General features: G+C 37.0%; 1 protein-coding gene across 1 annotated transcript in view; it reads right to left on the bottom strand.

The window, feature by feature from the left end:
* Positions 1-11,986, bottom strand: part of ERGIC2 (ERGIC and golgi 2) — a 36,522-nt gene extending 24,536 nt beyond the window's left edge. Inside the window, exons 1-3 of the mRNA XM_065887191.1 lie at positions 11,913-11,986; positions 2,005-2,147; positions 398-506 (exon numbers count right to left, since the gene is read on the bottom strand). Of these exons, the coding sequence (XP_065743263.1) occupies positions 398-506; positions 2,005-2,110 (215 nt within the window). The 5' untranslated portion in view covers positions 2,111-2,147; positions 11,913-11,986. The remainder of the gene's footprint in view (positions 1-397; positions 507-2,004; positions 2,148-11,912) is intronic.
* Between the last annotated feature and the right edge of the window lie 1,715 nt (positions 11,987-13,701).

Genomic DNA, 13,701 nt, shown 5'->3' with positions numbered 1-13,701 from the left:
TATACACAATTTACAACAATCAAGCTATAAGCATAAACAATGTAACCTTAGACAATTTATTTTCCAGTTCACACAGATCAGTAAGATATTTCAAAATCTAAAGAGTAAACAATTTCAAAACATCAAACAATTTCCGTCATTTCAACATCTAAGGAAAAACATATTCTCCTAACCTTTTTAAACAAATGCATATTCAATCAGAGGACCTTTCTCTTAGAATTTAACCAGTATTCAAATTATTCTAAAATGTTTTACCTAATGCATACGATTAATGAGGATTTTTCAGTACTATTTCTTCAGAATTAAAATAAACCAAGTATAAAAGGTTAGACTTTTTTTTTAAATATGTTACCTTCAGAGCAATTTAAATCTAAAGGTATTTCAAAAAAAAAGTTACCTAGAAAAATCCTTGTCTACTTCATATTCATACTTCATCCATGTATCTTGATATACTGAAAATTCCATTATAGTTAATAAAGCCATAGTGGTAAATGCTATTAGAGAAACTGAGAAACCAACAAAAAAGGAAAGAATTAAAACAATTTTTAAAAGGTAAACAGCAGAAAACCATTTTAAGTAAGATTAAAATTAGCAAAGAATACCCTAATATGATTGCCATGTGAATGAATACAATAAAAGGTTTTTCTTAAAATAGTCTATAAATTTTTTTCTAAAACAGCTCAAAAATGAAGATTTAATGAACACAAACATTTGCACTATTGAGAAAGCATTTTATTTCTTCAATACGAAGGACATTTCTCACTAAATAGATTTGTCAAAATTCTACAAATACATAAAACTTTTACCTTGTTATATATATAGCAGTGTCACAGATAAGATAAATGATGAAAGTAAGCATAAGTTTCACAACACAAATTTGAAAGTAGTCCCCTCATAATTAAAAATGCATCCATGCTTATAGTCCAATTAAAAAAAAACTAGCTTAATTTCTTAGATCCTAAGAATCCACAACAATCTGTGTCAGAAACTCAAATAACATCTCCAAATCTCTAATAAAACTTCCTACTTTGAAAGCTCCTAAGTATTTCACTTCATTTATAAAAGTAAAATATCTAACAAAAAAAAAAAGCACTATCATATACTATGACAAACTGCACTTAAAATGGATTGTGCATCAAGAACTTGTACTATTTTCATTAACAAAAGTTAATCACAAGAGATTAGAAATAGCAAGCAATTTATTATACATTTTACTAAATGAAATGTCAATCTTATGGGAAGTATATTGTCTTATCAGCTCTTCATGGGGAAAGAAATAATAGTTAATACTGTTATAGTTGCATATTTTTCTGATATATTTCATTATTTATTTATTTAATAAATACTACTATCCGTACCAGGCACTGCTCTGAGCATTTTATAAATATTAATTTATTTAATTGCTACTGCAACTCTACCTGGCAAATACTGATATCATCCCCATTTCATGGAAGAAGAATCTAAAGCATAGACAGATTAACTTCCTCAAGATCAAGTATTTAGGAAGGGGCAGAGGTGGAATTTAAATCCAGACAGTCTGATTCCAAAGTCTAAGCTCTTAACTATTACCCTATGCTGCCTCTCTTCAGTAATGTGAAATTTAAGAATTTTTATTATAATGTCTAAATTGACTTATTCTTAACCAAAACAGACTGAGGCAGTTTCAACATCATTAAACAACTTCAATTCTATTTACATATAATAATCTTGTTAATATACGTATACATAACTCAAGAGCACCAAAGCAGTAAAACTGGATTAATTTGTTCAGTAATGTTTTAATAAACACTGCTAAATGCATAGACTGCACTGGGTTGGATGTGAAAAAGAATATATATAAGAATAAAATTAAGGCAAATAGTGTGGCATGAGGACAGACCAACTATAAAGTTACTGCACAGTTCACTGATGAATTCTTCCTCATGGCTACATTTCTGTATGCTCTTGGTTGATAACTTAGAAGTTGCACTTACTGAAGGAGTTTTAATTTGAACTGATACTCACCTGTACCCCCACTGGCTGAAGTCTCTACATAGCTGTCAGGAACTTTCGGAAAGGCATCCAACTCTTTCACCAAACTTAAGGTTTTCTTCCGATTCAGTCGCCTCATCTTCAGGAAAACCTTCTTCTTCTTTCATATAGTCATGCTAAGGAATAAAAAATGAATAAATGAATCCTCCAAATAGATTAAAAGGTTTCTTTTATTTTTAGATAACTGACAAATGTCCTTGGAACAACGTAACATTCTTATTCCTCCTTGAGAAGAAAAAGCTTAACACTTATCCACACCTCTTTTTTCTCCTCTTCCACCCTGACAAAAAAGTACTAATGACAGGCAATTTACACACACAAACACATTAAATAGCCAAAAAAAGTGAAAATCAATTCAATTACATTTGTAATATTTGAATATAGAAATTAAAATAAAGTTTTTCTCCTATGAAATTAACAAAACATATAAAAATAATACATTCCCATTAATGGATGACAATGAAGTAAAGCAGATATGCTCATACACTGCTAACAAGAACATAAATATTCACCACTCTTATTCTAAGTAAATTCCTTTTTTAGGAATGTATCCGAAGGAAAATATCTGTGTTGTGCACAAAAATTTGATGAGGATATTTCTTGTATGGCTATTTTTAAATATTGAAGATAGAAACGAACTCCTCGTATCCAATATACAAATTACAGTGAATTAAAAGTTCTAAATCTATGTAAACACTGAAAATCTTATAAAAGAAAACATTTAATGATGTAAGAAAATACTCATAATACATTAAGCAAAGACCAGAAGGCCATATGCCAGTTTTATGGGAGACAGGGAAAAAGATATATGGGAAACAAACTGAAAGCCTATATACAAAATGTTATAAGTAGATCATGGGAGGATTTTGTCTTCTTTACAAAATTTTGTTTTTTCCAAATTATCTGCTTTTATAATAAAAATACTATTTAAAAATTGCTTGCTATTCTCTTTTTGATCAATATGCCAACTACATCTAAAATATGCTAGCCATAAAAATAACTGAAATCTCAAATATTTATGTAATTTTTTTTTTTTTTTTTGCAGTACGCGGGTCTCTCACTGTTGTGGCCTCTCCCATTGCAGAGCACAGGCTCCGGACGCGCAGGCTCAGCAGCCACGGCTCACGGGCCCAGCCGCTCTGCGGCATGTGGGATCTTCCCGGACCGGGGCAAGAACCCGTGTCCCAGCATCGGCAGGCGAACTCTCAACCACTGCGCCACCAGGGAAGCCCTTTATATAATTTTTTTTATACGACTGATTTATATAAATAATATTATATTTGATACTACAAGCATTACCAGAAATCAAAGTTGTATTGATAAAATCAACACATAACAGAATAAGTTAAATGGTTGAAAAAGTCACTAAAAGAATGTCTCTAGAAGAAAGCAGAAAGACTTGTCTGAAATCTAAGTAGGATTAATACAGAAAGAACAGACCATAGAAAGAGTATTCATGGAGAAAAAATGAAACTCAGGGAAGTAAAAACTGGCAGTAATCATGAACACTGTCCAAAAGAGAGCAGGACCTAACTAGAGGCACTACTAATCAGTCCATGAAGGAGCCACTGCCCTAAAATGAAGCTAAATGCATTCATGGGTTGATTTCATTTGCCATTATAAATACCCAACTAACTCCCCTTGCTGATTCCATGCTCAAAAGTGGCCTTCAGAATATAATTTTGCATTTCATGTATATGGTTTTCCTAAGGAAAAAAAAGAACATGTAGACAAGAGATGACAGTGTTTGATCCCCATGACAGTTATAAAACTGCTCTTCTCGGGCTTCCCTGGTGGGACAGTGGTTGGGAGTCCGCCTGCTGATGCGGGGGATGTGGGTTCGTGCCCCGGTCCGGGAGGATCCCGTGTGCCGCGAAGCGGCTGGGCCCGTGGGCCATGGCCGCTGGGCCTGCGTGTCCGGAGCCTGTGCTCCACGTTGGGAGAGGCCACAACAGTGAGAGGCCCGCATACTGCAAAAAAAAACAAGAAAAAACTGCTCTTCTCATCTGTAAATTAAGCTTCTGAGTGTTTATTAAGCATAAGCCATGTTCAAGTTTGTTCAACTCAGTAATCAAATTTATTTTCTGTACCTGCTTAGCAGTAACGGCACCAAGACTGACCCTTCTTCCATCTTTCAATTTATACTTATTCTTTCCTACAGGGGCTAAATAATAAATATGTTCAAGCCACTTATCTTTAAGACAAAACTCTCCACGTAAGCTCAAGTCCAACTCCAACTACTGTATAGATCTCCAGCTGCATACCTACAGCAAAACTTAAAGGTATGAGTTGTCCGTATTCATATACTGAGACTACTTCCTCGCCTCTCAACTAAATTTGCTCTCAGCAAGGTTATTAACAACTTGCTTAGTACCAAACCCAACGGACAATTTTTAGCCCTTAATCAATTTTGCTTCTGAGAAAATATATTTTCTCACTTATTCATCACTTTTTCTCCTTGAAACAGTCTCTTACCCTGGCTTAGGTAATACTATACTCCTGATTTTTGTTTTACCTCTAAGATCTTCTTTGGCTTATTTTGCAGATTCTTCTTCCTCTCAGAGGGCACTAGGCCCTCCTCCCAACCTCCACACTTCCCCCAAGTGATCTCCCCATCCCTTCCATTTCTATCTACATGTTGATTCCTCTCAAATCTTTATTCCCAGTCCAAATCTTTCTGCAGACATGTATATCTTTTTGCCTTCTATTACATTTTCATTAGGGCATTCCAGAGACAATTCAGACAAAACAAGTCTAAAAATAAATACTTCACCCTACCAAACCTGTTTCTCTCCTGTGTCCCTATATTCGTTAATGATGACACATGCACCCAAATGCACAAGCTAGAAACATAAGTTGCATCCTTAGACTTAAACTCTTCCTAAATTTCTCTCAAATCTGTCATTTCTTTTCCAGGCCCATTGAGAAGTTCCTTACTAGAAGCCTAGTCTCAGCTGCCATAATCTATCTCTGCATTGCTTCAATCTTCAATCTTTCAATTCACTCTCCACACTACAATCAATAATATTTTTAATACGTAAAACTGATCATATAAATTTTATTTTAAAATATTTTTATAGGTCCCCATTACATTTAAAGAGTTTGGACCCTATCCTAACATGGTTTACAAAGCACTCAAAACACAGGCCCTGCTTACCTCTCTTCAAAACCCAATCCCTCAAAGTCTTAGTTCCAACCATACTAAATCACTTTCTATTCCTTAAACATGCTATTCTCTCTACTATAAATATCCTTCCCCCACTCCCCCACCTCTACATTTGGCTAACTCCTATTTACTCTTCAAGTCTCAGTCTAAATATCTCTCTCAGGGGAAAAGAAAAACTTCTATGACCTCAAACATATGAGTTATAGCATGGCCTCCTAGAACACTGTGCCTTTATCACACTATTTACACTTGCTTGTTTAATTTTGTTTTCTCCATTGTAATTTTAGGGCAGGAACCATGTCTAACTTAATCTTTGTATCTCCAATGCACAGCAGGTTACTTGATAAATATTTATGGAAGGAAGGAAAGAAGGAAGGTGGGAAATTTCCCCAGAAAAACTCACGGTAGCACAGCTTTCCAATCAAAACAGTCATACTTAGATAAGTAAATATGTAAAAATATAAGATCTACAAGAAGAATTTTTGTTTTGCTCACTACAGTATATCCCTAGCACCTACAACAGTGGTTGGCACATAGTAGGTATAGCATTGTTGAGCAAATGAATAAAACTGTGAATTTTACTTTCTAAATTTTCTATATTGTAATGAGCTCTATAAATGCTTTCTTGTAAATTACATGTAAGTATAAAGATATGGAAAGCAGCTAGTTTTACCAACCCTCTAACACTTCATATAACCTATCCAGCACTCCTCCCTTAATCATCTAACTAGTGTACTCACTTGGCTCTCTCCCAGCCTCTGGCTTCTTCCATTCCTAGTTTTCAGGATTCCATGGCCTGACCCTGAGGGCATGCATAGGGCACTCTCACTGCCTCTCCCCCATCCCCGGATAGAAAGGTGGACAACAGCAGGCTGTGCCTCACCTTCTGCTAAGACAGCTCTATTCTACAATGGAGGACCTTGCCACTCTGCTGCTGCTCCAGTCCCATTCCTGTTAGCTCAGCATTAACCGACATCCAAAAATTCGTTCCACCTCGAATACTTGCCAATCTACTCTATAGAGCCACTGTTCTGATATGAACAAGTCATCCAATAACTTCCAGTTTTTCTAAAAGCAATTCTTCTACCTGCTCTTTATGAAACATAACATTCTCCTGGTGGTAATTATCTTTGAATCATACTTCATTTCTGAGACTCACAGGTAAAGAAGTAGCATGTTTTAACATGATATTTCAACCATCTCTTCCCTTTTCAAGTCTATCTTCTAATAATAATAATAAACACACATACTACATTAGAATTATAGCTAACTTTCATATTATATGCTAGGTATTATTTGAAGCACTTTATATATTAAATTCATTTAATCCTCTAAAGGACTCTACAAAGTAAATACTATTTTTATTCACTTATAGATAAGGAAACTGAGGCACAGTTAAGTATTTTCTTTTTTTTTTAAATATTTATTTATTTGGTTGCACCGGGTCTTAGTTGTGGCAGGCGGGCTCCTTAGTTGCGGCTCCTGTACTCCTTAGTTGCAGCACACGGGCTCCTTGGCATGCAAACTCTTAATTGCTGCATGCATGTGGGATCTAGTTCCCTGACCAGGGATTGAACCCGGGCCCCCTGCATTGGGAGTGCAGTCTTATCCACTGCGCCACCAGGGAAGTCCCCAGTCAAGTATTTTCAAGGCCCACACAGCAGGTGGTAGAAACTGGATTCACTGCCAAGCAGCTTGGCTCCAGAGTCCATACTCCAACCCACAGTGTACACTAACTCACTTCAGCACTTGATTCATCTTCCATTAACACCTGGATATATTTAGAACTTCCTTAATGACTTCAGCACCTGGATCATTCACTGCACTTCTTCCCCATTCCATCACCACCCTATGACACTCAGTCTCGGGCACTCATTCAAAATGATAATCCTTTTACCATGTAAGCCTAACAGATATTCTCCAGTGACTTCCATCTTAATTCTATACAAAGCCACACATGAACAAGGCCATGCTTTGGCTCCTCTTAACTTTTAAAACTGTCCCACCTCTAATATCCAAATCACCAATTTTCCTCTCTGAGCAGAAACAATTAACCTTCCAGCTCTTTAATTTCCTCACTAGGGAAGAATCTACTCTTCATTTTCCCTGTGTTCTCAATCCCTTGGCTTCCTCCCAGTCATTCAGTTCCACTGCTCCCATTCCCACTCTATTTGCCTCTCCATTCAGCTCAGTCAGACATTTTCAAAAATGCATTTAGAAAGACCCTAGATCAGTGGTTTCCAGAACCACAGAACTGCCATTCTGTTACAAAAGTTTCTAGTCTGTACCTAAGTGAAAAAAAACAAGGACAATATAGGATTCTTTTTTTAAGTTAAATTTATTCAGTTTAAAAATCTGTCTTTTATTCTGAGATTATTTCCTTCGTTTTTTTTAATGTGTCAAATGTCCTTTCTTTTATGAAATGATAAAATTAGATAGAAAGTTTTTTGTTTGTTTTTGGATATCTTTCTTTAATAAAATTAAAAACTGCAATTCTAGGGCTTCCCTGGTGGCACAGTGGTTGAGAGTCCGCCTGCCGATGCAGGGGACACGGGTTCATGCCCCAGTCCGGAAAGATCCCACATGCCGTGGAGCGGCTAGGCCCGTGAGCCATGGCCGCTGAGCCTGTGCATTCGCAGCCTGTGCGCACCAACGGGAGAGGCCACAACAGTGAGAGGCCCGTGTACCGCAAAAAAAAAAACAAAAAAAAACCCTGCAATTCTATATCAGTCCTTAAGTCCAGCCCCTTTCCCTGATTTTTTCTATACATTTTTTTGTACTGGTTAACAACATTTAGGAGCCATTATGCTGGATTCCTTTGCCCATTGGTTGGTGATGCTCTTCATACTTTGACAATCTCCAGTCCAGTATCATATCTTCAATTTCTCTCCTGAACTGTTGTGTATACTAAAAAATAAAACAAGCAAATTCCAGGAAGTCACTGATAACTGAGACTAAGACAATGCTTTGAAAAACTGCATAAGAAATAAGAAACCACCTTTCATGCTGGAACACAGAGACACATTATCAACACTCAATCTAAGAAATGTCAAACAGCTAGTATTTCATCATCTGTGTCCACGTGAATATAATGAAACTATCAGATGCTTTGCCAAAATTAAAATATAGAATTCATGACACTTTTATGGTCTGCTGAATTAAGTTTAATTACTTCTTCAAACAAAAATGGAGACATAATTTATCTTCTGCTACCCACACTTTATGAGCTAACTTCTATTTTTAATGTATATTTAACAATATGAGAAATATTTAATTGGTTAATACACATGGCCATTGTTGTGAGTTGAACTATGTCTCCCAAAAGGATACTTTTAGGTCCTTACCCCTGGTACCTGTGAATGGGTCTTATTTGGAAATATTTGGGTTTTTAAAGATGTTAAGAGACCATACTGCATTAAGGTGGCCCAAAATCCAATGACTGGTGCCCTTTTAACAAGGCCATGTGAGAATACACAGACACACAGGGGAGAATGCCATGTGAAGACAGGCAGAGATTAGAGTGATGTATCTACAAGCCAAGGAGCCAAGGATTGCCCAGATGCTAGAAGAGACAAGGAAGGTTTCTTTCCTAGAGCTGTCAGAGGGAGTATGGCCCTGCTGACACCTTGATTTCAGTCTGGTAGTCTCCCAAACTGTAAGAGAACAAATTTCTAGTTTTTAAAGCCATCCAGTTGGTAATTTGTTATGGCAGTCCTATGAAACTAACACAAGCCATTAATAACAATGAGAAAGGAGATGGAACAAATATTATCCAGTCTATCACTGAACTTCAGAAACGAAAAGCAAAACTATGACTTATATGTAATTTTAAACTACTTGACAATATTGCATTAGAATACAATAAATTTTATGAAAGATAACTTAGTTTCACTTTACAAACACTAGATATCAAAAAAGTACTCATTCTTTTTACTTTAAAACTTTTTACAAGAGTTAAATTTTGTTTTTAAAATTATTTACACTAACATAATTCAAACAAATCTAATAACTTCCAAGTGATTTTAAAAAAAAAAGGTTTACTTGGAAGCCAAGTAAGATGGTATAAATGTGAGTTTTTTGTGATCAAAAACACTTGGGGGACTTCTAGGCACTTATCAGCTATGTGATGAACTTGAAAAGATCCTCAACTTCTCAGAATTCTTTTATAATTTTGTTTTAAAAGGAGGGAGGGAGACATAATGGTTACCTCACAGTTTTTAATCAAGATAAAAATGAGTCATTTGATAAATATCTGTTTCTAATTCTCAAAAGAAATGCAAAGACTTGTAGGATATTTGAGGTTTATGTTAAAGTCTTTAGGAAGGTGGGAAAGTGAAGTTAGGTGATAATAACATGAATAGACTGAGGATCATACAAATTGATAGAATGAAAGTTAAAAGAAGAGACTATAGAGTGATGGCAACACAACAATTTTTAAGTACCTAGTAGCAAGATGAAGCAAAGACAAATATCCTCCTCCTCAAAGAATGGTCTGACTACAGTAACTGCTCAATAAAAGCATACAAAATTGAATTAAATTAATTGAATTAAACAAGTAAGGAAAGTGTGAGGAAAAGGTCAGCGACACATGAAATTATATATATATATATATATATATTTTTTTTTTTTTTTTTTTTTTTGCTGTACGCGGGCCTCTCACTGTTGTGGCCTCTCCCATTGCGGAGCACAGGCTCCGGACGCGCAGGCTCAGCAGCCATGGCTCACGGTCCCAGTCGCTCCACGGCATGTGGGATCTTCCCGGACCGGGGCACGAACCTGTGTCCCCTGCATTGGCAGGCAGACTCTCAACCACTGCGCCACCAGGGAAGCCCACATAAAATATATTGACAACAGAATGAAGTTCCCCAAAAGCAAGGAGAATGGGTTATCAAGGCACCTAGGGCAGAAATGACCTAGAACTGACCTAGACTTAAGTAAGACTGCATGGAGTAGTAGAAAGAGGAATCTGTACCTTAGTAATTAAGAGAGGATAACGGCTTAAGAAAGCAAGCAATTGGAAGATGGAGTTTAAGGACATTTTAACCATATAGACTGAAGAGTTTAATCAATTTTGGAATCAAAGAAATTACTTATAAAAGCATCTTCTTCAGTCTATATTTTGACTAAGAACAAAGGCAACATTTTGTGAGTAGGTATAGAAGTTAGAAAACAAAAATTTAAAAATAACAAGAGCTAACATTTAATGAAAGTTAACTGTATGTCAGGCATTGTTCTAGGTGCTTTGTATGTTTTAGCTCACTCGATCATCACCACTCACTTTGTGAGTTGTATTATTATTATTCCCATTTTGCAGATAAGGAAACTAAGACAGAAAGAGGTTAATTTACCCATCATGACATTAAGAGGCAGAATCAGAATAAATATAGAAAAACTGTTGAATAGGATTTGGAGCATGCACAGACTGCCTAAAGAGTAACTTCTATTAAAAATGTTTCACTATTTCTTCCAATTAAATGACTAATCCTCAAAGAAATTTATTATTTTTTCTAATTATTTTTTGATGCTGTTGTTCCAAACTAGTACTGATTTCCTCTGAGACTTTCAAGCTTGATATATTTTTATGATTTGTACCCTCAAACAATTACAGCAGTCAGTTGTGACTGAAGTTCATCATCAAAAAGAAAGAAATTCCGCCCCACGTTCTCCCCCCAAAGAATACCATGAAATTTTTTTTCATGTTTTTCCTCTAAGAGAACTGGAATAATTGCATCAATTTGGAAATATCAATAAACAAATTAAGTAAACAAACATAAGTCCTGAATTCTTCAGTGAACAAGCCTAATTCATTTCTTTATAATGGCTGTACACTAGAGTTCAATGAAATACCTAAGTACAACTGCAAACAAATAAATAAATCCCGTTTTTAACTGTATCTTTATCTGCTTCTGTATCTTCATCTTTAACTGATTCTGAAAGCCAGTCTTGCATCATTTTAACCGGTATTTTGTAACTTTGTGTTGTCTCGAGGGCACTAAATCCTAAATATAAAAGTTACTGGAACGTATTTTCTCAAACAATGACCTATTAATTCTATATACTACCAATACCCAAAGCTATTCTCTACCACGAGCTGACATGTTATCTAACAAGGGCTTCTTAACTCTTCAAGGGTTTCAGAAAAGTGGTGACACTCGGACCTGTCTCTCCTACAGCATCTCACCCTGCCCTGCCCCTTTCTCAATTTCCTAAGCGGCGTGCGAACCTCCCGAGGCGAGGCCAAGACCTCGTTCTTTCTTAGAGAGCACAACTTGCTGCGAAGAATTTGGTATCTGAAATGGGGATGGGAGCCAGACACCCGGTACGATCGGGACACTATCAGGCTGGTCTTCACAACGCGGGACCCTCCGCCCCTGCGGACTGGAGGAGCCACCGGGGCACGGGGCACTGTGAGAAGCAATGGGCCAGGGTCAGCAGCTATGGGGACGCAGCTAAACTCCTTCAAGTTGGAAGACAGCGGAGAGACATTGGACCAGGAAAAGGAGCTTCCAAGCGCAGCGCTGCCCAGGGTCCTGCCAGTAACGACCCCGGGGAAGGTAAGTAGACGGCTCCCCGAATCGGTCCGCTCTCCGGAAGAGAGGAACTAAGACAGGGAGCTAACGCTATGACGGGCTCTCACCCCTTTAACCACATTCGTGCCCTGAACAGCCCTGGAACAAACGAGAAAACAGCACCCGGCGAGGGTTCAGTATTTTACCTTGTGCTACGGTCCCAGCCGACCGCCATGTTTCACAGAAGCCCGGTCGCCCGGGCTCCCGTTTACCCTGAAATATCGCGAGAACAAAAGCGACTACCACCGTGGAAAACGTCAGCGGGGGGGGGGGGGGCGGGGGGCAGGGAAACGGTGTAGAGTTCTCGCGATATTCCTTTCGCTGACGAAGTGCTTTGTGAATCGAGGTGTGAGCCAAGTTAAAGGGGCTCGGCTAAGAAGAATGGAAGTTTAAACTTATTTCACTTGTGACCACGTGGCTAGCAAGGAATTAACTTCTCCAAGGAGAGCTTTGTTACCTACCAACGGATACTTAGACACCACAGAAAGAATCTCAACTCCTCTAATAGTACTTCGTTAGGAAGGAGATACTTGGGCGCAGGAATTAACATTTGCAGCCCTATCCGTATTACTCTTCCAAACTATGCACCACGTTTTGTGCCCCTTTATTTTCTTCTGTCAAGAACGTTTAAACTTTCCTTTCCAGGCACAGGTAACGCTTTTAAATTATTTGTTAAATGTTTTTCTTGTCTTCTAGATGGTAAGCTCTGTAAGAAATCACATGTGTCTTCCTCATTCTTATATCACCAATACTTTTCTATGCACTCGAATATTTGTTGAGAAAGAAAATTAATACTTCATTCACCTTCTTTCCCTAACACTTCATATTATAAGAGGTAACAGAGGGGACTTTGGAAAAAAAGGGCTCAAGAGCAAGCCCATGTGTTACCAGATTTTCCAAACATTGAGATTTTTAATTTTATGATTTATTGACCAAAAATTCTAACAAAAGCGTAACAATGACTAATTCTTAAATGGTAAGCACTGCTTTTTCTTCCCCAGTAAGCAATATTTATATGCTTTACTTTCCTCATCTCGTTTAATCTTTTACAACTGTATACGATAATAACATTATTTACCCATTTAATAGATAAGGAAATTGAGTCAAGTGGCAGTTAAGTGACTTACCCAATGTCAGATAGCTGGGAGAGGCAGGGAAATCTTGACCACAAGACTAAACTGCCTTTCGAAGGAGCAGTCATCATTTTGTTTATTGAATTAACGTTTATCGAAATATGAAATTTTACTAAATTTAAACTGTCCTAGAAAATAAGGGCAGATAAAGAGTTTCCACTGATGCAATTTCATTTCCAGACTTTCATTTCAGGATTAGTCCAAAAACTTTAAACCAACTCTAAACTGATATAAAGTTTCTGCCTCCTTGACATATTTATGAAGAAGCATAATGTGATGTCTAAGATCATAGACACTGTAGCTAGGATTTCGTGGGTTAAAATTCCAGTTCAATAACTTACTAGCATGTGACCTTGGGCACATTATTTCATTATTTTGTCCTCTTTTCTTCATCTATAAAATTGTACTATAATGTCTCAAAGATTGTTATAAGGACTAAATGAGTTAATACATATCTAAAGTGCTTCTTTATCTTAGCCACAAATGCACCATCAGCCCTTTGTAGGTCTGGTTGTTTGAGGTCTTGTGTGGCTGGAAGCTGGTTGTTGTTCACTTAGTTACACTGGATGCCTGGTCTCTAGAGTAGTCTACTTTCAGGGTAACAACTATCCCATAAGAGTTGGATGGCCCAATGAAACAAAACTGACTAATTTGATCCTGCTTATTTAAAAAACAGCTCACCATCTTCTATAATACTAAGTCAAGACTAAATTTCCTCCTGAAGATTGAAACCTTGCTTAACTAGAAAGAGGGGCGAGTACTTAATCCTATGTTATTGGTGTAGTTATATCTAGAAAACAAT

Source organism: Phocoena phocoena, chromosome 11 (assembly GCF_963924675.1).
Source record: "Phocoena phocoena chromosome 11, mPhoPho1.1, whole genome shotgun sequence".
NCBI classification, from domain to species: Eukaryota; Metazoa; Chordata; class Mammalia; order Artiodactyla; family Phocoenidae; genus Phocoena; species Phocoena phocoena.
Note: the sequence above shows the minus strand (reverse complement) of the source record. Positions and strands in the feature narration are given on the sequence as shown.